At 35.7% G+C, this 23,288-nt stretch overlaps 1 protein-coding gene across 1 annotated transcript; it reads left to right on the forward strand.

Annotated features, from left to right (window-relative positions):
• Positions 1-243: 243 nt before the first annotated feature.
• Positions 244-22,948, forward strand: LOC102809949 (uncharacterized). Its single transcript, XM_085500575.1, has 24 exons — positions 244-295; positions 4,210-4,719; positions 5,486-5,647; positions 7,118-7,216; positions 8,177-8,500; positions 8,924-8,998; positions 9,143-9,243; positions 11,780-11,971; positions 14,014-14,061; positions 15,204-15,339; positions 15,568-15,711; positions 16,373-16,448; positions 16,889-17,016; positions 17,388-17,424; positions 17,912-18,038; positions 18,131-18,237; positions 18,351-18,453; positions 18,670-18,820; positions 19,076-19,209; positions 19,298-19,383; positions 20,773-20,899; positions 21,229-21,351; positions 21,559-21,631; positions 22,150-22,948. The coding sequence occupies exons 1-24, from the start codon at positions 244-246 to the stop codon at positions 22,212-22,214; spliced, it is 3,180 nt and encodes a 1,059-aa protein (XP_085356701.1). The 3' UTR covers positions 22,215-22,948.
• The last annotated feature ends 340 nt before the right edge of the window (positions 22,949-23,288 follow it).

Below are 23,288 nucleotides of genomic sequence, written 5' to 3' on the forward strand. Positions count from 1 at the left end.
ATTTAAAATATGAGCATTGAGAAATATTAGATCATGTAACCGGTCATATGCTTTTAAATGCATTTAATTATTAAAATGTCGTTTCAATCAACTGAAATATACACATTTACGGAAATGTATTAGCTAGCTGATGTCTGTTGCAAACTAGAATATAGTTATTTCATTTCTGATATGTGAAGTACTATTAGACTTGTTTTCCCCGTTAAAGGGTTTGAACAATGTTCCTTTTTCAAAGACAGCAACATGCCGGAAACACTAAAACTACGAATGCGTGTGACAATCTTTATGCGAGGAGGTAACGAATGAGCAGTGTAATCTGTGTACATCCCGGGATAATAACTAAAACGTTGATGGACATGTTCTTTTTTTTATTTATTTTTGGGTGAATTTACTTATGGCGTGAGCTGAATATGAACAAGGTAGATGTCATGTCGGTAAGACGCTCGGGCATTGAGTTAGGTTTGAATAATTGTACTCCTGTATCCGACTCTCAAGTGCTCAGTATAACAACTCACGTCAGTGAAAACAGTGACTATTTATTTATTTATTAATTGCCTAATTACAAAGGAACTAAGTAAAGTGTAAATACCTAAGATGCATGTGCGATTTACGCGTGTCACCATAGTGATAGTATTTGACTTTACAGACATTCTGACAAATATTACGTAAATTACCCTGTTAACTTAAAATAAATCAGAAATCAAATTTATTTCAGTGTGTTCCTTAAAATTGTAGAAATTGAGATTTTGACAATAAAAAGGATTAAAGGAGCCCGCGAGGATGCATAGAGCTGCAAATTGCATCAGTAGCCAACATAAAGACACGTTGGAGTAGGACATTAAGTCAGTGACATGACATGTTACGACAGCACGCCCTTAAGCTGTTTCATCAGTCTTATGATGATGAAATGTAAAATTTGTTGCTGTGGTTACACTGAAATATAACAATATAAAAAGTTAGTCTGAATTTAAATACTCAACCTATGATCACTGTCATAATATTCGCAATGCGACTAACCATTTTGAGTATGAGTGCTTATGTTGCATGTTGCTGGAACGGAGAGCACAAAACAAATAGTCTGATGCACTGTCGTCTGTCTGTGAGTGTGTTTGCTCGTATGTATATATGATATATGATTCTAGTATACTGCATTAGCATTATTACTCACTATTATATGCTGGTAACATGCTACGTCATCATATACGTAAACTTTATTTTCTAGACATGACATCACAATGACGTCAGAACTAATTGCAGGATGTACACAATTTCTCCATTTTAATGTCAAGGTTTTGAATGTTTTGAATGAAAAAATGGGTAAAAAATGAAAAAAATACTATGTTGCTGGAAATAACAGTTTATTCATTGAAATGTGTAGTCGTTGAATCTTTCAAATACAATGTTTGAGTTTTGAGAATAATGGACGATGTTAAACCCCGCCATTGACGCACAGTGATATTGAAAGTCCAATCACAACTCTGGCATAATTTTAAAATATTCGCTGGCTGTGTTACACTTGAACATTGGACATTTTCACTTGATGAGTAAATGAATATATCTAGTTAAGAGACGAAAATACTTGTACCGCTTTTTGCCACTATTGTCACGAATATCATTAAATCGCCAACATAAATATGGGAAACATCCGGGCTATCGAACCCTGTGATCCACAACAATGATACATTTGAATTCACAAATGTAACTTTTGTTTTCAGATGGTTTGTACTATATTTTTTTCCATCCATATAATGATAAATACATATCCCATAACTCCATGAAAAATATACACACAATAACCACATGGTGAATTTACACCCCATAACCACATGATAAATGTACACACAATAACCACATGATGAACATACGCATACTAACTCCTTGATAAATATACACAAAATAACCACATGGTGAATATACACCTCATAACCACATGATAAATATACACACAATAACCACATGATGAACATACACATAATAACTCCATGGTGAATATACACAAAATAACCACACGAGGGACATACACATAATAATTCCTTGATAAATATACCCACAATAACCACATGATAAATATACACACAATAACCGAAGTGTGCAGATACACACAATTACTCCATAGTAAATATACATCCAAAACCTATGACAAATACGTACGACAATATCGTGATAAATATACACCCCATTATAAATATACACACAACAACCACATGATGACCACATACACCCATGACCTATGACAAATACGTACGACAATATCGTGATAAATATACACCCCATTATAAATATACACACAACAACCACATGATGACCACATACACCCATAACCTATGACAAATACGTACGACAATATCATGATAAATATACACCCCATTATAAATATACACACAACAACCACATGATGACCACATACACCCATAACCTATGACAAATACGTACGACAATATCGTGATAAATATACACCCCATTATCAATATACACACAACAACCACATGATAAATATATATCCCATAACACCGTCATAAATATATACACAATAACCCCATATTTGGATTTATCCATGATTGCCTACATTTAACTTGATTAAGGCCTTAACATACTATGAATATTTTGCCTACTAAGTTTAATTACAAATTTAATTACTAAGCATGATCTTAAACAACATAAATATGCAATAACTATTATATCTACCGATGTAGTTCAACGATTTTCGTAGTTTCCATTTTGTGTTTATCACGTCATATGTTGTTTGCAAAAACGTTTAACCTTTTCCGGAAATGTTAGTCACCTAACACTCGGGGTATGCTAGCATATTGTCATACGTAACCAGTGACACGTTCCGTAATTGCGTCGCGCGATTGCAATTAGATCGTGTCATTCGTGTGCTAGTTGAACACTCCTACAGTAATCCATCATTTAGTGTAGACAGGACATCCATTGAAACATGTGACTAATAGAGAAGCCCCGAATGCACCCGGGCCCCCGACAATTCGTCCATTTTTACATTCAATTGGTTTAAATGAGCTTGAAAACCAGTTATCAATTACAATATTGACCGCCATAGTAGCCCTTATTGCAATGTCCAATTTCGTATACAAAATAGTTGCTAAATGTAGATGCAATTAAAATGATAATGCCCTAGGAGTGCGTTTAGCGTTTAGATACAAATCGACGTATCTGCACAAGTCGCTAATATCATTGCAACAAGCAAAAAGATGCGCGTTCGAATATTCGGCTTCGCTATTGATTGTTTCATCTTATTTCATTTGCTAACGCTAAGTAGTTTTCCAATGCACGTGAAATCACAATTACTACGGCCTGTAGTCATATTGAACACCGGCGATTCCCAGAAATCTTCAAATATTTTCTCAATTCTGACTTACGAATAGTTATTTTGTAATGACTTTTCAATCAGATTTGGCATTGGCACAGTCGATCATAAATTTGGGCTCAGCAAAGTGTTCAGACGCAATTGTTTCGAGTTGTTTTGCGGACTTGTCGCCGTAACTCAAACACCGGTAAAGACATCTAAGACATGTCGTTTTTGTAGCACATTATCTTGCAAAACAAATTTAACAGATTATAAATTTAGCGTGACTGGACACGTTGCAACTTCTCTGACTGGGTGCAAAAATGCTTGAATTTCAGTTGTTCATTAATAATACCTTAATAATCAAATGTGTGAAGCGTTTCCCATGCACATCTGCTTCCTTAATAATAACTAATATAGAATTTCTTAATTACAAATCAATTTGTAATGCCTCCCCCCCCCCAGTAGACAACTTAAGGTGTTTTGTTGAAATATTCCACACCTTTGGTGCAATATTTGTACAACCGTACATGTAGTATGTTCAATGGGAACATGTCGGGCTAGATACGCTGTTATTCTTTGTTTCATAAAAAATCCAATGTACTACATTTGGCTTGAATTTAAGTTATACATGTATATATTACTGTCTGTGCTGTGTGTAATCTAGTGTTTAACGTAATGAACTTTGTGTCGTTCTAATGTGAAATACAATTCTTGGAATGTGAGAACGAGTCGTAGACTGCAAATACCTGTGGCGCCATATTCGCATCGTTGGTGGATTGATTGCAAGCAAATTGGGTAAACGGGGTTCAGATGAGATCACGGTGCGAAATTAATATTGATCAGAAATTGACGCTGCATCTTAATAGTTTTACAGTAACTTTCATGATATATTTCACCTGTAGGAAATAAGCATATATTTGACTCTGGGGTGTTATTAATAAATACAACGGACGCCACATGGCAATATTCCTACTTAGAAATACCGCTAGTCACAACACCAGCTAGCCACGGCATTAACAATACAGAATACGAAAACTCTACTATCGGAACGACCCCGTTAACAATAACAGACTTGACAACCAGTTCTTCAAATGGCACTGGGACGTCTTTAAACGCTACCGCTCCCCCGCCAACAGAATCCAGTCCAGCACGGACCGTTGAGATATACGATGGTTATTTTACGTCGCACTCTTTCGAAGACCAGTCTCAGAAAGAATGGAATTATCTAATCACGCATTTTCGATTTAACGGGACTCTAGTCATCGATGGTAGCGTAGAGGTACAGATTATCGGTGAACACTCGCTCTCAATAGAGAGTGAGACCGGTGATATCACCATTAACAGGAACTTAATTCTTGACGGCGATATCGGATCAAACGAAAATTATATAGATTTCCTCGGTGGATATGCAGGTTAGTCATGATTGATCATCATTTGTGTGTGTGGATGATGAATTATTATACCTGTTTCCAGAGAGATTTTATTAATTCCATCATAGTCGTATAAGACCTGCTACAATTTTTATTTTAAAATATGTATAATGTTATTTTACATGCTAATGTTTGAATCACATGTGACATGCATTAATATAGCGTATGACATCGCGTATTACGTACAATAAAGGAGCGCGTGAAATTAGCTCAACGCCAATCACCCATGGTAGCTACTTCATTTAAATGTCTTATTATAGCTGCCCACGTTTCACCAGGCTTAGCCACGATAACTGGTCATGCGACCACACGAACACGGTTCCGCCAGTTCTGCAATGTCATTGACATATGATCACGTGACATCAACGAAATACATCTAGAATTTGTTATAACTTACAAGACGTTTTTAAGCGACTGTGTGAAAAAGCGCGAATTCAGTCGAGCGATGTTACATTTGGCGGAATTTTATTCACGCAATGCATTAGGGACAGTGCACACTGACATGTCGGAGGGTGGGGTCGTTTATGTATAATATCGACGGGTGAGAGCAGCATACAATTGTACAAATGATAATAATTATGTAAATACAAAATATATATATAAAGTTGTACGGTATATATGTGCCGTACTAGAATGCAACTGATGACACGTGCTTTCGATAGATATAGCACATTAATAACACGTGATATACGCATGGCAATGCATGGTTACAACTTTCACCGCCATTCTTGGCTATCTCTATATTTAGGTAATCGAGGACCCGGAAGTGGATACAATGGAGACTTTCCTGGCGGAGGTGGTCATGGTGGCTACGGTGGTGGGTGGTACAATGACAACGGCACGGTGTATGGCGGTGCGTATGGAATTAACAACGATCATGACGAGTTGATATTATTGGGAGGCAGTTCTGGTATGGCACTGTCATATTGTTAGAATCTACATCCACATATTTTAAATGATTAGTGATTATGATGAATATGAATATGAAACCACATGATATAAATACTGTAACGTGTGTTTTTTTTTCAATATTTTAAATTCGTTTTATGCATGACATAAGATACCAACAATTTAATCAATATGCATGACTTGTCACTCGAGGGGACTCATAAACTAAATAAAACTTTTAAATAATACATTTTTACCGAGATGAAATCGTGATGTGCACGGGTAGGGTAGACGAAATAATCTATAAATTAATAAAATGCTATTATGTTTTACTCTGACCCAATATATTAAAGGTATTGGTGTAAAAGAAAATGATAGTTACTAAAATATTTTCCCGAGAATTGATGACAGCATGTTTCTGCTTTGAAACCATTCAATTCAATGATTAAGACAACTTCCCATAACTTCAAACTTGTGTGGTGATAAAGGGTGAACAATATCATATGTGTTTGATATTATAAAGACAATACCATATTGAAATGATTTCAGAATCTGGATTGTAGAAAATGGTTAAAAAACGAACAATAGTATTTTTGTACATCACAGTTGCGCACTGTTGAATAATGCTGCAAAGAGCAGTGTTATACTAATTTACAAATTGAATACTGCAATGTAAAAATAAAATACCTATCCATAGATTTTTGAATAAAAGTGTTATGGGGAAATGTTTTAGTCGAAGAATGAAAAACAAACGCTTCATAACAATCGACAAAACTATCCACAAAAACAAAACAACTAACTATTACACTACACTACACTACACTACATTACATTGGAAAAGTTATCAGTTACATCCGTTAATGTAATTTCGTTTTACATACCCGTAAATCAAAAATCACACTACACTACACTACACTACACTAAACTAAACTACACTACACTACACTACACTACACTACACTACACTACACTACACTACACTACACTACATAGTCAAATCAGTAAGAGAAATGTATGGTGAAACAGTATACATGAAGTGAAGTCAGGTATTTTGAAAAGAGTGAGCAAGATATTTTCGTGAAAGTAGAAAGCAAAGGCCATTTCACAAATCGAATATAGCAGAGACCGCGATAAGAAAATAAATATCTATTCAATACTGCGATTAGGAATCAAACACTTGACCAGACTCTACACACGTGCAAATGGTGTATTTGTTCACTAAATAACACACGCTTTGTATTACCGATCGTTTCTCAATATCAGTTTAGTCATGCGTTCTCTCGCTTGCACGTGAATAAGTGGATGTGAACACATACACTGGTGACGAGGATCTTCCCTTTCATGAGAGTATCTACTCTGTACAAGATTGAATATCGAATTTCTGTCCGATAACATCTCTCAGACTAAAGGGGTTATTGCATCGGCATTCATTCACAATCAAACCGCACGTATGCGCTAACACCCTATCAATCATTTTTTTGTTTTTCAACAGGGGGAGTACGTGTCTCAATTGATGATAACTCAACTGAAGTACGTTACGCAAGGGGTGGCGGAGCGATAGAGTTAAAGAGTCCGGGAATCGTAAGAATAGGTATGTTTCATTCACCATGCATATTGCTTATGTTGCCTTCTAATACCAGTCACAAAGCAAATATGTGCACTTTACTATTAGCTATCCGTGTATAAAATAATATTTTTTTGTTGTCAAAGGATATTTGTTGGGGGAATTTAAACTTAATTCCTGATAATCTCAAGAAACATCAAGCACAGAAAGATATACAAATAATTATTACCTATTGGAAGTACTAAGAATTGATTTATTTCAAGTGGCACTTAAGTACTGGTGTCGATATCATCTTTCTAAAACCACTGTCTTGATATGGATAAATCATAGTTTGCAGTTAAAGTAAAATACTTGATCTGAAAGTGTGAGTCAAAATGTGGTAATCTGCTGTTATCATCGCTGTAATAGCGACGACTGAATACAAATGAGATTCGTAAAGCTATGGCAATAGCATCGGCCATACACGCTTTCAGTAAATTACAAACTCGTGATGCGCCAGATTCTATTATAGCCCGAATAAAGCAATCTCAACACAAAGGACGTACTCACAAAGCTTTTAAGCCCCGGAAATTTAATCTTAAATTGGCAATTTACCACTTTTCAAGAAGAATAACTAAGTCACTGTGAAAGCCAAGTCCATTTGGTTTAACGGATTTCCTCCAATGAGAAGTTGTGATTCTAACTATACAGTGGCATCATAACACATAGAGGATGGTATGAGCAAGATGTATCTACAATCTATGGTAACTATGGTGTTAATACTTACATGGGAATATTCTTAGCTCTCAAGTGTTGATCTTACGAATCAGCTATGACCCTTTGTGAAAAAATTTCGCCGTTTTTTAACTGAATGTAATATTGCTATATTTGAAACATAACACACATTTATTTCGTGTAATTAAAACAAAATAAAAACACATACTTATAAACATCATATAATTTACTATTTCCATAGTTTTCTCATATCGAAAATTTCTTTCGTCAAAGGTGGACGAATTTCTGCCGTGGGGCAGTCTGCCTCGCAGTCAGTCAATTCCACATATCAGTGCGCGGGAGGTGGTGCCGGTGGCAAAATTCGAATAGACTCCAGCGCAGTCGAACTCCTATATAATGGGCAACTGTATGTTGGTGGAGGAGACGGTAGTTTTGTACCCGAAAATAATACATACTGTGGATGTGGCGGAGCCGGTGGTGTCATTGAAGTTTTGGTCAGCGAAGAGGCAAATGGATACCTACCAAGAATAGAGAGAGATGTGCCCGCTGGCCTTGGCTTTCCACATAATGGTAACAGAGGATATTTGTCTATTAAAGGTACATCGTATCCTTATCACGATTATTTTTGTTGATTTTGGAGTTGGATTAAACTTGTATATTTCCTCTGCCGCGGATTTCACAAATGTCGTATACAATGTTCTTTGAAATTGTAGGTAGACTGAATGCATATATACAACATATCATTACGTGAACTGCATAAAAGAGGACATAATTATCCCACATTTAGAATCTGGATTATTTTACATTAAGCGTCGGGAAAAATACTAGTACAGAATGCGCGGCGTTCACGGCCGTCACGGCCACACACTTATCTTTTCTGCAAAATACTATGAAAATCATATCTCAGGCACAACTAACCTATCATAAAATATTTGAGTGTTCCAAGAACTCCGAGACTGAATAACTTATATAAGTGTGGGTAGCAACATTCTTAATGATTATTTTGTTTAACGTTCAAAGCAAATAATGGTGTTGGTAACGGCGGTGGCGGTGGTGGGGGCAATAGCGGTGGCGGTGGAGGAAGTGGAACCTCTGGTAGGTACAAGGAAATTACGTCCGAGTAGTTTCTTATCAAGACCATTGGTACGTTACTAATAGTAATAAATGTAGCACGGTTTTGTCTGAAATACATATGGACTTCTTTCATCTATAATAACAATTTTTGTATTTTTCACGCAGGCAACAATTGCCCGACTGTTAATCCTATAGGTGTTACTGCAACAGCATCGCCAATTCATAGACATTGCCAAAATGTTTTAGAGTGTGACATTCTAGCGCAGGTGAGAAATAGTATATTAGATATTTGTTTTACAATTCCTGTACTTAATAGTTAGGTTTACTATCAACTAATTAACCTCGAATTGCACCATGTGTACCATTACTACATGTCACTGTTACATTCAATAATATCATTGCAACCATATTACGATTTTGTTTTCTTTTTGTGTAATAGGACGTTTAAGCCCGTCATATAAATGTTGTAGTTTTTTATCTGTGTCTGTGTGTTTAGCGTATGGGTACGCCAAACTTGTATAAACTGTCAAACTTGAGTAAAAACTCTGAAACGTACAGCACGGGTTTCCAGGGATGTCGGAACACGTACCTAAATGGAACCTTCATCACAAATCAGTGCTAAGTATTGTGCATTACGATATCGATTACAATCGAACGAGACATGATCACGATCCTTAGTACTTAGTACCAGTGTAATTTAGTCTTAGCGCATCACCCCGTCTCATCATCTCTCTAAGGAACAGGGAAGGCATGTTGACTAATCCAGTGTACATTATACGTCTTCAAAGATGATGAATTTGAATCACGCGTTACACCGGTGACTCCGATAATTGGAGATTACCGTAGCTCAACTCTCGGGAATGCAACCGTCCGATATAATAGCTCGCAAAACAGTACATCATTTTGCACCGGTGGTGTCCTTGACCTTTATCAAGGCTATTTTGTTTTGGCCGATGTACGTGTATTTATAAGAATGCTATTATTGTGAATCATTATACCGTCGATTTACCATGTTGCGCGTTTATGTAATTATCAATATGATGTATCTCTGAACTGTAGTATCAAAACATCAATTTATCTTACGGGACCTGTCAGTATATACTTATGAATAATTCATGTAATCATTGTTATTACTACGAAGCAATTTCACGGCACGTCCACATTTAGCCGATCCGTTCCGCAAATGTATTTATTTATTTATTTATTTATTTATTTATTTATTTATTTATTTATTTATTTATTTATTTATTTATTTATTTATTTATTTATTTGCATTGAATTATTTCACAGCGTGCGTTGCAGTTATAAAATTGTTATTACTAATCGTTTGTAGGTCATACTATTTCGAACTATTTTAGCCTTATTGGAATCGAGTTCAATTTATAGGAAATTTTAGATAAATGGTATGCATTCCTTTGGGGATAATTAGAAGTTATTTCCGCCAGTACTTTAAGTGTATGATGTACGTATTCTGCCGGTTTATTTTTTCTTTATAAAACGTCGCAATAAATCAACCAAGAAACTAAGTAACATACAAATATATATAAATGTTCACATTCATAATACTAATCGTCTACTGTTTGTTATATACAATTGCACATGCTATGGCTGTTTTCACAATGAACACAGTTGTTGCTATAAAGATTTTAACATTAAACATTTCATTGAACCCAAATGACATAAATTTTGGAATAAGTTTAGAGATAAAAACGATGAATTGCAATTCACATTTATACTTACCAACCTACGTCATTCTGCTTCGAATATCAAATTTATGAGATTTGAAGTCAAGCAGTGGATGCAAGACATAATATGATAATAAAAACATGTTAGGGTTCAGATTTTATAGTACAGAGTTAATAAGTGGTTGAGTGTAAAATGCGACAGATGCAAATTCCATGCTATAGTGTCATACTTGTACAAAACGGGCATTAAGACATCTAAATTTGACAATTGTAATTACCGGTATTAATTAATCTACGAACGAAAAATCGTTTAATTTGTCAGTCAGCAAAAGAGCACTGGATCAAAGCGTTTATCTTCCTTTAATCTATAAAGTGTTGTTAGGACATCACCAATGTCACACATGGCTAATCCAAAAATTATTATTCTACGAGTGTGCGGAACTTCATTAATTCATTTTCTTATCAGCGGGCAAACAGTCACCAATGTCGTTTTGAAATACAGTAACGAGTCAGAAATAAATACTTACGATTAAAAGTAACTGATATTTATAAATTTAAAAAAACTACAAAAATGACAATTTATATAAAACAGTTAAACCACTAATTGTGAAAAACAGGACCGTGAAGATTGTATATATGTGCCCTTACATTCGGGTTACGCAGAATCACTAAGCATAAATCTATCAATTTCATTCTCATGGGTCGAATCGCATTTGATTTAGAGATTACACGGCGTCAACCGTCTTTACGTGAATAGAGGCATCTTTTATGTTGAAGCTTTTCCAGGCCAATTCTTTGCTCCCTTTCCCGTGGAATCTACATATTGTTGTATACCACGCACGGAGTTAAAACAAAATATTCTAAAGATCATTGATAAATTGTGTTTTGTGTTTCAGCACACTTTATGAGATCCCCCCCCCCAGAAAAAAAAACACATTTTTTACGCAGCATGTACATATAGACGTATTTGAAAGCCAGGGGTTTACAGGCGGTGTCGTGTAGGAACACGTAAACACATTAGCGATAGATATATATATGCTAGCTCAGAAATACTCAATTGAATTGCTGTACCATTCTACCGAGACCTGTTAAATGCAATAATTCCTATTCCTTACAGTTACTGGATACCCGTGGCGTCACGCCGTACGACATCAATATCTACATAGCAGCCCTACTGAGACAAATCCGAGAATCAAATCAATTGACGGTGACCCAGCTTGTTCGCTTTATCGATACAATGATACGACTAGTTGAAATGACGCCATTGGACATGTTAGTATATCCAATGGATAGGGATATTTACATTGAAGTAAGTAACAACATAATATATATATTTTTTTTAATTTGTAAATCACGTTTGTATGTACGTGTTCGTTCTGATTTGTGAATACTTGCTTATCTTCAGGACGGAGCTGATGCTCTTGAAAGTATTATTGCAAATGGTGACTTGAAACTTAACTGCATAACATGGAATAATGACAACAAAATTAGTTTTAAAAACATACAATAAACTTAGTGAAAGTATTCTCTATGGAGAAATAAATATTTCCTTGTTGCATCAAAAGACATTGTGGTATCCCTGTATGCAAGTTCAACTAATAAATTGAACTCAAGATAAACGAGCAGACAGTTACTGATCGTCGTGGCTATGAGACTTTTGGGAATGTCAGCCCCAACGATCTACTATGCGTCATCAAGCGCCACTATAAATTACAAATTAGGGTGCTAGTTTCATTCACGTTTCCAGGAAATGACTATATGATCGCTATCCCGCATAATAGAGACCGCGTACAACAAAGTGATTTACTCTATCCTTTTATTGGTCCACTTCAATTTTTGTTTTTAAAGCGTTATTGCTGCGCCTAAGAATGTCTGTCGCATTCAATTTCCTCCCTCATTATTTTGAGCAAATCCAATAAGTGCCCCCAAACAAAACACAATTGCATTTATTGCGCATTTAATCACTTCACGAAACGTCGAAAAGATAACTCAATGATATGCTGACATTCATATATTGGCGTGATGACTTCATATATTGGATAAATCGATGCACCAATGTTGTGATCATGTTGATTCATTTATGATTTGTTTTATAACGCATTATTTATAATGCATTATTTATTAGTTTACGCAAATGAAAACCGTTCTCCAAGATGTTATTGTCCGATATTTTAATAAATAACGTATCGAGCATAATTTTTGCTTTGGATATTAAAGAACAAGTTTTACACTTAGTATGATGAATGATGATTGCTGTGGTTGAGGGATATAACATATTCAATTTGTGTTATTACATTGTTAAACACCATCCTCCTAATTGAAATTCATCAAATGCCTGACGTCTGCGGGTACATGTTTAATACATTCACATATATTTTAACTACATGAAAAAAGACGAAAAATGCTGAAATTAACTATTATCAACTGTATCTCAGAATACATACCATGTTTTAGAAATGTTACAGCATTTTTAGTATAAAAATAAAATTCGTTTGACGACCCACAGAGAGGACGGTATGGTTGCTAATTCTCAGGGATGGAAAACGGAGATTATCTCTGAATCCGTTCGATAAAAGTCGCTATAAATCACAGTGTTTAAATCTGTTAAAATTGCATAATGAAAATATATGGCAAAAAAACCAAGTGATAACACGGTGAAATAAAATGTCGCTAAACCTAATTAACGGTTGTTAAGGAGAGCGCCGTAACTGAGTGTATTTGAATGAAAATGAAGGCGATGGTGTTAAAATTGGTATATGCTTAATCAGTGCGGTGTACACTGGTACATTTCATCTGAAACACTCGTAATCATACAGTGGTATTGCCCAAAAACAGGAATTCGTAATTGACTGACTTTGTAAGTGACACTTCTAAATATGATTCACTGGTCCGTGAAGATGGCGGCAATGTGCGTGAAATCAGCTACATTGCTGTTAACGCCTTGCTTGATTTGACCATGCATTGTACTTATTCTGTTCTGTTTGATTGTGTGTCTGTCGTTCGTGTTCTTGGACTTGCTAAACCCCTATTATAAATTATGAATGTCGATATTGATTGAGTATCTTGCCATTTCCACGTTTAGGCTTTGGCCATTAATAACGTGGAATTTGGACATTAAATATCGCATAGCGCTATATGTTAAATAAATCATATAAGTTTTAGTTACTCGAAACTTAATACAAGTATAAGCAAAAGTCTGAAAGGAACTTCAACACGAGCGATTAGACTTGTGGCTACTGTGATAAGTCATGTACTATCACGCGTCGTGTATTCGTAGCACAATATATGTACAAACTGCGAATTGGTCTTATAACGAAGTCATTTTCTTTTTTTATTTGCTCTTTGTTATAGAATTTCTTGGAAATGCTTCAATTGCTAGTTAGTTATACAGTAGTCATGGTAAGTACTAACCAATTCGTATTAAGCTGTTTGATGCTATATTCTAGCAATTATTGATATAACGAATTCATAACAAATATACGAATTTAAAACCCTAATGTACACTATTTTCAAACAAGGTGCGCAGTTATTGTAATCTTATACTTTCCATTGGGTAAATGAATGTCATTGGATGCGTGTTTGCTGTGCTTCGACGGGATAAAACGTTTGCTCATATTGTATTCATAATCATATAACAATTTCACATTGAAATTGTTCAGACTTGGTGTTTATGAATCAGAAAATGAAAAAAGCGACAATATGTCACCGAACAATTTTTAGATGCTCACCTATCATCTACAATTTACTTAGCGTCAAAACATTAGTCACGGAAGAATTCATGACCACTAAAAAAACATTGAAGCAACTCCACTTTTCGTACATTGATATGCAAATTAGTGTGCATCTTTGTTTTAATTCTGACAACAAAATGACTAGTGAAATGAGTCCAATTCATCTCACCCATAGACACAGCAGATTTTATTTCACTTTTCTCAGAAATTGTAGATGTAATATACATATAAAGTTTCTCAAGTTTTATTCTACATTTGTGATGAAATTGTTGCATCCCTTCCAATTTCTTCTTTTATTTGCATCTTTATTAATACGATTTATTTACTTAGACGTCACATGACCATATACATTGATTTTTAATTAGTGTGCTTTCATGAAATATATAATTTGCTATGGTTTATGAAAATAGTTGAAATGTAAATCTTACTTTCTAAAAACCTCTATCTTTAAATTAGTATCAGCAGGGAGGGAAATTGTATAACTCTACTGTTTAGCTTTTTGACTTTCTCTTGTTGTCAAATATTTATATAAATTAGAGGAAATGTGTCTACAAGACTTGTTGGTTTAGTGTCATGACGACAAGCCCAAAATAAAGTAGACACGACAATAAGCTGATTCCACACCGATTTAATTAATCGTTTATTCGGGTATAGATGTACAGCCTTATATTCCATCGACGTTGGCCTGCCTGCTCACTGGCTACTTAGCAATAGTGAACACAACACTAACTACTGAATGTTGTACACATTATTAATGTGGAATTGATCAATTAAATCTGTTACGTACTCGTTAATTTATTCCACTTTCAGGATGATTCCAGTCGCGCAGTCAGTGGACCAATTATCATGCAAGCTACCGAGGACATTTGTCTGTTGATATCGGATAAGCTGGGTGATCTCGAGGATGAGAGCCCCGGTAGATTGTCATTTGTGACCGACGCTTTCGGTATGTGGGAAATATCTCATGCAATTTCCGATTTTCGTAGCAAGGATTTGTTTTGTATTAATAACGCCATGGGCCGGAATTGACATGTCATATATATGTAAATGTACGGAATGTATTTCAATATGGGGAGAACCCATCATTTTGGCGTGTTATGTTCTGTGCTCGATAAACTAAGTTTATACGTATTTTAGTTGAAAAAGTAATGCTTTCATACTGTGTATATTTCAGTAATGGAAATCGAGATAGTTGATCAGCAGTCTTTCAGTGGTACGAACTTTCCCGATTATTCTGTTGCCATATTCGAGGAGGAGAAATGGAGACGTCCCTTTGCTCTTATTAACGTGCCGCCGGTAACTTCCGGTCCTCTGTCAGGTAAATAAAAGTTTTGGTATATTTACATATCGTGTGCGTTCTCTTAGACTACGAACAGTTAGGAGGTCGAAGGAAGATAACTCTCAGGTTTTCAAGAATCCTTGCACCAGAGGTAGTCAGGATATACCCAAAAGTGTATATTCCGGAAGTTATGATGATTTTCGCTAGAGAAACTAATACGCGATCGTTGTAAAAGTGAAAATGGAAATGTTCAGAACAATATGTTAATTTGTCTTCGAATTATTGACACATGTTATTACAGTGATAAGTATTCAGAAAAACATCCGATTGTCGGTTCACATCAAAGTGGTATCGCTCTCATTGAAATAATATTGCCTATCGTGCCTAATTACTTCGGATTTAGTAGAAGGTTATTTTGTTTATCTTACGTTATTTTACTTTGTAATTGGTTTTATATTATTCTCTTAGTGCATTAGTGAAATTGTTTTGCCTATGATGAGTACTATCCACAAAACATCCGATGTTTTTTGTTTCGGTATGCGTTGTAGATTTATATATAGAAAATTGTGCCTAACTCAAAATGAAAACAAATCAAAGTTGTTATATTAAAAATAAAAAGTAAACATGTTGTATTGGTCAGTGAATACCACGTTAATGTGTAATTCACGTACTGAGGTTGGTGTCTTAATTTTTTATATAGTGCCTTTAAAAGTGGTAAGCATTCTTTATGCTAATTTAGCTCCGGCGTTACCTGGAATTCTGTTCACAGATGTGAGGTAAGGTTTTTGATATTGATGCGCCTATAGCGAATTGATAAACAATTTTTCCTGCAACTGTGTCACGTTTCAAAATATGAAACTACATAGAAAAGTGCAAAATAATCGATTTTGGCGTCAATAAATTGTTATCCACAAATTGCTCTGGACAGAAATAGAACAAACTAATATTTAACCCGGCGATTCCCAGAAATGAAAAGTGAACTCCAATTTAAAAACTTTATTTACCGTACACATATATATATTAGGTTGACTATATATTTTTGTTCATAGATATAATTATGGTATTGCATATATAGCATATCAGATGCGTAATATAACCTCCAAATATATATATATATATATATATAATACTAGTGATATCATGATATATTTCCCTGATTTAACGCCAACATAAACATTGAGGATTGTTATTTCATTATTGATTACGTCATTAACAGGCTGAATGAGTCGTACGCTGTAAACAGTCGCGTCATCAGCTCTAGTGTAAAAAACAATATCTCAGAAGACAACACAGAATTTGAGGATGACGTGAAAATCACTTTGGAAATAATAGAGGTAATTAATTGTATGAATAGTATGTTGTAGTAAAATGGGTTTTGTTACATACTAATAGTATACGTGGTGCAAAGTTTGATATGTCAGACATATTTATGGACGAAAATCTTATATGCTTGAGGCGTTTAATTTAAAATAAAAGTGCAATCACTTCAAGGCAGCGCACATGTACATAGCAGTATATAACATGTTCGGGAATTACTCGTGGTTGGATGAAATGCAACAATAAGACTATGGCTAACGACTTGTGAACATTCGCTGGAACTAAGGTGTTAAAAACACGGAGTATGCAATGCACGTGTAATTTCTCTCTAAGCTAATGGCTTTTTTTTTAAATTTGTAAATGATTTATTCTTTTGCTTCAGGCAACAGCAGATGAAGACGATATTAAGTGTGTATTTTGGAATTACTCTGTTCCGTATGTAGAGTATTTTTTCACAATTACTATTACATTTATTAACTGTATGCATTGTTTGAACAGGAATATGTTACGGCAGTCTTGTTTTAAAAGCATTGCATGTATGTTGTGACAGTAAACATTTGCTCTTTTTTGGGAGGCACTTTGATGTTTGATTAATTAATTTCAGATTTGTTTGAGAAATGCGAATTAAAGAACGATAATCACATTTGTAGGATTGATTTATCAGTGCATTTCAGTTTACATCATGTGACCTACGATCTTGATGTATGATTGGCCGAATCTATATTTTGCGATAAACTGAACAAAGATTGCTATGTGAAATGTTTGTTATTTACATATTATGTTATATATTTTAAAAAAATTTGCACCGTATCTTATCTACTAAACGTTACGACAATAACGATCTTGTGTAATTGTGACTTATCATGATTAGCGGTGTCTAAAACATGTTGGTTGACTTGAAATTTGCTGTTGTATGTTCTAGTGGGACGGATCGAGGTGGTTGGTCCACTGACGGGTGCACCGTTGGTGGCGTCAACGACACTCACGTGATTTGTCTGTGTAACCATCTCACCAACTTTGCTGTGCTACTCAAATTGAAGGACACTCAGGTTGGTGCTTTTAAAAACAATAACTTTAAAAACACAGCATAACAGCTGACAAATCATACCGATAGTTATACACCATTTCTTGTTTCCTTCAGATTTCAGCAGCTGATTCGATGGCACTGGAGATAATAACCTACATTGGGTGTTCGTTATCACTCTTTGGACTGTTACTCTCTATCTTAACTATAGCCTTCTGCTTCAGGTAGGCGTCTTCAAATTACGTAATATGCAAATATGTGCATTGATGTAAGGTTTGAACGTTGAATTGTTTGCTTAGACAAATATGGTATATATGTAATCTTTGTTTAATACCAGGGGTTTGAATTATGAATCGGCGAGTATCAATATGAACTTGATGGTCACTTTAGGGTTAGCTAACATCGCATTCCTAGCAGGAGCCGACGCTACCTGGAACCAGGTAAGACCGAGTTAAATCACGTAGTGTATTTCACGTGTTCGCCTCAGTGTGTGATATTTAAAATAAGATATACCTACTCATCGTAACCTGTTTATAAAATGCTGATACAGAAATGTGTGTTATTTTGTTTAAAAAAATGAAAAAAAAAACGCTTTGGTGCGCGTAGAATTGGTGAATGGCCTGGACTTGCTGATGTGACCATTGTTCTATTTTCAGTCGCTGTGTACTGGGGTTGCCATGGTACTACATTACGTCTACTTAGCAGCGTTTATGTGGATGTTAGTAGAGGGTATGCACCTGTACTTACGAGTTACCAGGGTATTCAGTACGGGTATATATCTTAAGTTCTACTACCCTATTGCTTACGGTAAGTGTAAGACGTATACTACGTATCGGGATATTTCACTAGTTATATCAGTATATTTGTATTATATGCACAATTTTATCCTCTCCTAGTTTGCACGTAGTATATGAGCTGAATTATTAAAATAATTATATTTTTAAGTTATTATCTGCTTTCTAAATATTTCTTATGATATTTAGTCTAGTTCATTTAAACAAAGATTAGTGGATACTTGGTTTATTATAATATGTCTTCCTTTTCTTCTCTTTCTCTTCGAAGGATTGCCGGCAGTAGTTGTCGCGATCACGGCCGGCGTAGATATTACCTCCTATGGCTCTGAGTCCGTGTGCTGGTTATCCGTACACGATTACAGCATTTGGGCGTTTGCTGGACCCGCTCTCTTTATTATTGTGGTGAATAAATATCGTTATTTCTTTCTGATAATCAAATATAAATATGTAAATGTCCGTGAACATTACTAACAGTTCTCCCTTTACGCAGGTAAATATCGGTATCTTGGTCGTGGTGATGCACTCGTTTTTGGCAGTTAAAAGTATCGCCAAGAAACCCAAAATTGACCAAGCAAAGTGAGTAATGACACACAGTCGTTTGTGGCACCCTCGTGCAGACGATTTTATTATAGAAATCTTTCCTCTCGTGTCCCTCAGTGTATAATACATCACCTGACTTTTCAGAAAAGCAAACTTTACACGATATCCGACCTTAGACAAAGATTCTCGCGAGATCGCGGTTTTCCCTCTCAAGTAGTGTTCGCTCCTGTCATCGCGATCGATGTTCGCCCAACGTATGTAACTATGGTATTTTGAACGAGGAACGCGATGACGGGGGAAAATTAACATTATTCGATGGCGTAAAAACAAGTCTCGTGGCCTTTTCGCTATCGACGAGATCTCGACGGCCATTCTCGTTTAAAGCCTTTTTGACATGCATTCAGTTTACAGTGTTGACTTCGTCGCTTGACATTTGCAACAAACACTACAAACACCACAAATAATACGCTATTCATGATTAACGATTTGTTTGAAATAAATATGTCAGCTTAATATTATTAATGGTGTTGTTATCGTTTTATGATGGGATGTGCGAAGGCCATGGATTGAATTTAACCAAAATTAGTAATAAACATGTTTACCAAAGTGTGCCTGGACACGTATATTAGATTCACTATACACTAACTAGTCTCCGAGTCGTTAATAAGTCTGACATTATAGGTTCAGTCCTTAGATACCCTCAACAACGGAGCTGTGTTGAGTTTGTTTACATAACTAATTAAAATATAATAAATATTTACTAGTATTTCACTTTCATTGACTCAATAATTGTCTTCATAATCATATAAATTATTCAACTCGTTGTTGCTATGCAATCAACCGATGTCGGTTGATTTGTTTATTCATCATATTAATGTGACGGGATAAATAGAAACGGAATTGATGATTGAAGTTTGATTTACATTCTACATCTTAACGTTATTACAATAAGATACATGAGAACCAAGACATTAATCAACCGGCTCCTGTGGATGAAGCGATGACGTGTCACGCTGGGTCACATGTATCTTGTTCATTCAGTTTACATGAAATTAGTTTTTAATTATCTTGAGCGCAGATTGTTGTTAGATGAACCCTGCCTTCGCATCCCTCCCCTGTGAATATATTTGCCTACCACTAACACGCCTGTGTGACGTGTGTGTCCCGGTTAAATTGACAACAGGGTGTTTTAGGAATACTTCGTTCATCTTTCGCCAACAAAATATATAACAATCAAAGGTCGAAGGCGTTTTGGAAATACCACAGGAATATAACAACATCGCGAAAGAGTCTTTAACTTTTAATAAATTAGATGTACAATGAGCAGCAATGAATGAAGCTGACGTCAACTGAATATGGAGGGGCTCGTTGTCATTTGCACTCACAGACGTCTCTTGTATATTTTTCTTTTCTTACGTTTTCTAGGCGTTCCACGCGTGCTGCGTTGGTTTTGTTGCCTCTGTTGGGAATCACGTGGTTGTTTGGCTGCCTCGCTTTCAACAATGCTACTATTGCCTTCCAGTACATCTTTGCCATACTCAATTCCCTCCAGGTGAGTTTGTTCGTGCTATATCTTGTTTATTGGTTCCAAAATTCCTAGGAATGATAACTAATAACGATGGCAACGACTAATTAATGCATTATTCTGCATTTGTGTATAGGTATTGGGTCTAACGGGCCCCTTCTTAAAACTCAATTTTTAAAAACTTGATATTCTTGAAAAGCGGTGGTCGTCGCACCGAGCGTTTTTGAATTTCATGCCACAAACAATGTATTACACGTATTGTATATTGACAAATGGAACACCACACGGCGCAACAACCAACGCCCCTTTTGTGACGAACTTTGGGGACGTTGAACTGTAATGTTGTTTTCTTCTAGGGTTTCTTCATTTTCATCTTCCACTGCCTTGCTAATGACGAAGTAAGGAAGACGTTCGCCACCAGAGTACGACGTACAGTCAGTCGGGAAAATTATTTCAAACAAGACACCACACACCATTCGGTAAGCTGCAATCACGCGTCAAATGCTTATACGCGACAATACCCAAGCGAGTGATGGGATTGTTATACAAATTATAATATTTACGTCAAAGCAAGTGTAGTACCTTAGTAGGGCACACAATTAAACGCATGTCTGCACTATATACAATTCACTAATCACACGGGCCCCATGTGCGCTTTCAATGAATGACGTAATTTTCTGTTTTAGCTGAGCAATACGGTGAAGAGATATCAAACATCCCCATCGAAGACAACGACCACGCAATCGGGTTTTGTTCCAGGTAGTATAGAACTAATGTAATGTAATTTTAGTATACGAAGTAGTCTCTGAGTACGGTCCATTTGATAAAAACAATAGTGAGAAATTGCAGTTTATTCATATACAGATACAATGCATTTCGTCATGACTTGTTCAACTAATAAAAGCGAAGAAAACATTGTGACAGCAATTTGTATTCATGTTCGGTCTGACTCTTTGCGGCTCTGTTTGAGAGCAGGATTATTGTATTTACCGGCTCCGTCGTGCGTTTCTCGCTCGTGGGATGTCAACGCATTACGTTTTAACGATGATTGTCCTTACTACGTCCATAAATTAAAATGTTTATGTAGCCTATCGTAAAATCCAACGTTAAAGTTTATCGTTCTCTTATCAAACGATTGTCCAAGTCAGTAAATGTTTTTTTTTCTGCCGTACGGGTTCATCCGATTCTGCTATATTACCGTAGTTTAGCATTTTTTTTTTATAATATCCGATTAATCCATACAGCAATGGCACTCACGTTTACTTATTTATTTTTAGGCAAACCAATGATGGATGCATTCACTGATAAACGTGATATTCGATCCTCTCAAGTTAAGTTGTAACGCAGTACCTGGAGAAGCTGCTGCTGCACCAAACTCTAACGTATACGTCATATTTTGAGTCTCGATTGTCTGGTTTATTGGAGGCCTTGGTTGGGTCCGACATGCACTGCGCGTGCGCTCACTGGACACCTTTGCACCCAAGCTTTTGACAATTGTACCTCAGCTTTATATACAGTTACTATTGTTCTGCATTTGCGTATACGAACGTTGGTTATTCAGTATATATTATCGTGATACCCAAACCGTCCAATATTATATTTCAAGCATGTCATTGTTAATACACTGTATTGTTCCCTCAGATTGCTCCGTCCTTTATAACGACATAATGTTATAGCTTTATGTGTATAGCGCCCTCTAGTTACGCGTTTCCTGAAACTTAGTAGTGTCAAACAGATAACGCCCCCGTGATCCCGGCACTAATTATTAAAATAATGTCACCAGCTTTTTCGAATACGTGACCAGTCTCGACTATGAATATGAACACTGAAACAACACAATGTAGTAGTAGATGCGGCGTCAGTTATTTGTGTTTGTGCATTCATGATATATCGTTCGTAGTACGTCCATTATATGAACCCGTGATAACTTCCATTTAGTGCATGTTGTGTTTAGTACATGCCGCTGCAGCGTTACAATAATGCATTCTTCAAATCACTTACATCGCTCGAATGTATTTGTTACTCAGGATAATTCAAGGTTTCAAGCTATAATTAAAATTCTGTCAAAGAACAACATTTTCAAGAGTTTCCGTGACTGTATTTCAGATGTTTGTTAAATGTACAAGGATAGCCAAGCCTTATATGTTACAGGTGAAAGTTTAATTTTCTAAATTCGGGGTATCGCTTGTGCAAAATAGTGTTACTGTGAGTTCTAGCATTGTACGACGTAGTGTATGTGTCGATATGACGTTCTTTTCTCGATATGCATTAGTTATGTAATTTGTGTTATTTTTAACCCATTATATAAGAAATGTTTTTTGAATGACGTCATAATTATGACTTCTTTCCATTTTGAACCTCTCCTCCAGGCGTATTTGAAGATAACTATAAGTAGTCGTGTGTGCCAGTTTGAGGG

Source organism: Saccoglossus kowalevskii, chromosome 6 (genome assembly GCF_978046115.1).
Source record: "Saccoglossus kowalevskii chromosome 6, keSacKowa6.1, whole genome shotgun sequence".
NCBI classification, from domain to species: domain Eukaryota; kingdom Metazoa; phylum Hemichordata; class Enteropneusta; family Harrimaniidae; genus Saccoglossus; species Saccoglossus kowalevskii.

Bases quoted from the DNA above. Each gene is read 5' to 3' on its own strand.
- LOC102809949 (XM_085500575.1), top strand. From the start codon at position 244: ATGCCGGAAACACTAAAACTACGAATGCGTGTGACAATCTTTATGCGA. The intron at 20,900-21,228 runs GTGAGTTTGTTC...GTTTTCTTCTAG, and splicing joins CCATACTCAATTCCCTCCAG to GGTTTCTTCATTTTCATCTT. The intron at 21,632-22,149 runs GTAGTATAGAAC...ATTTATTTTTAG, and splicing joins GCAATCGGGTTTTGTTCCAG to GCAAACCAATGATGGATGCA.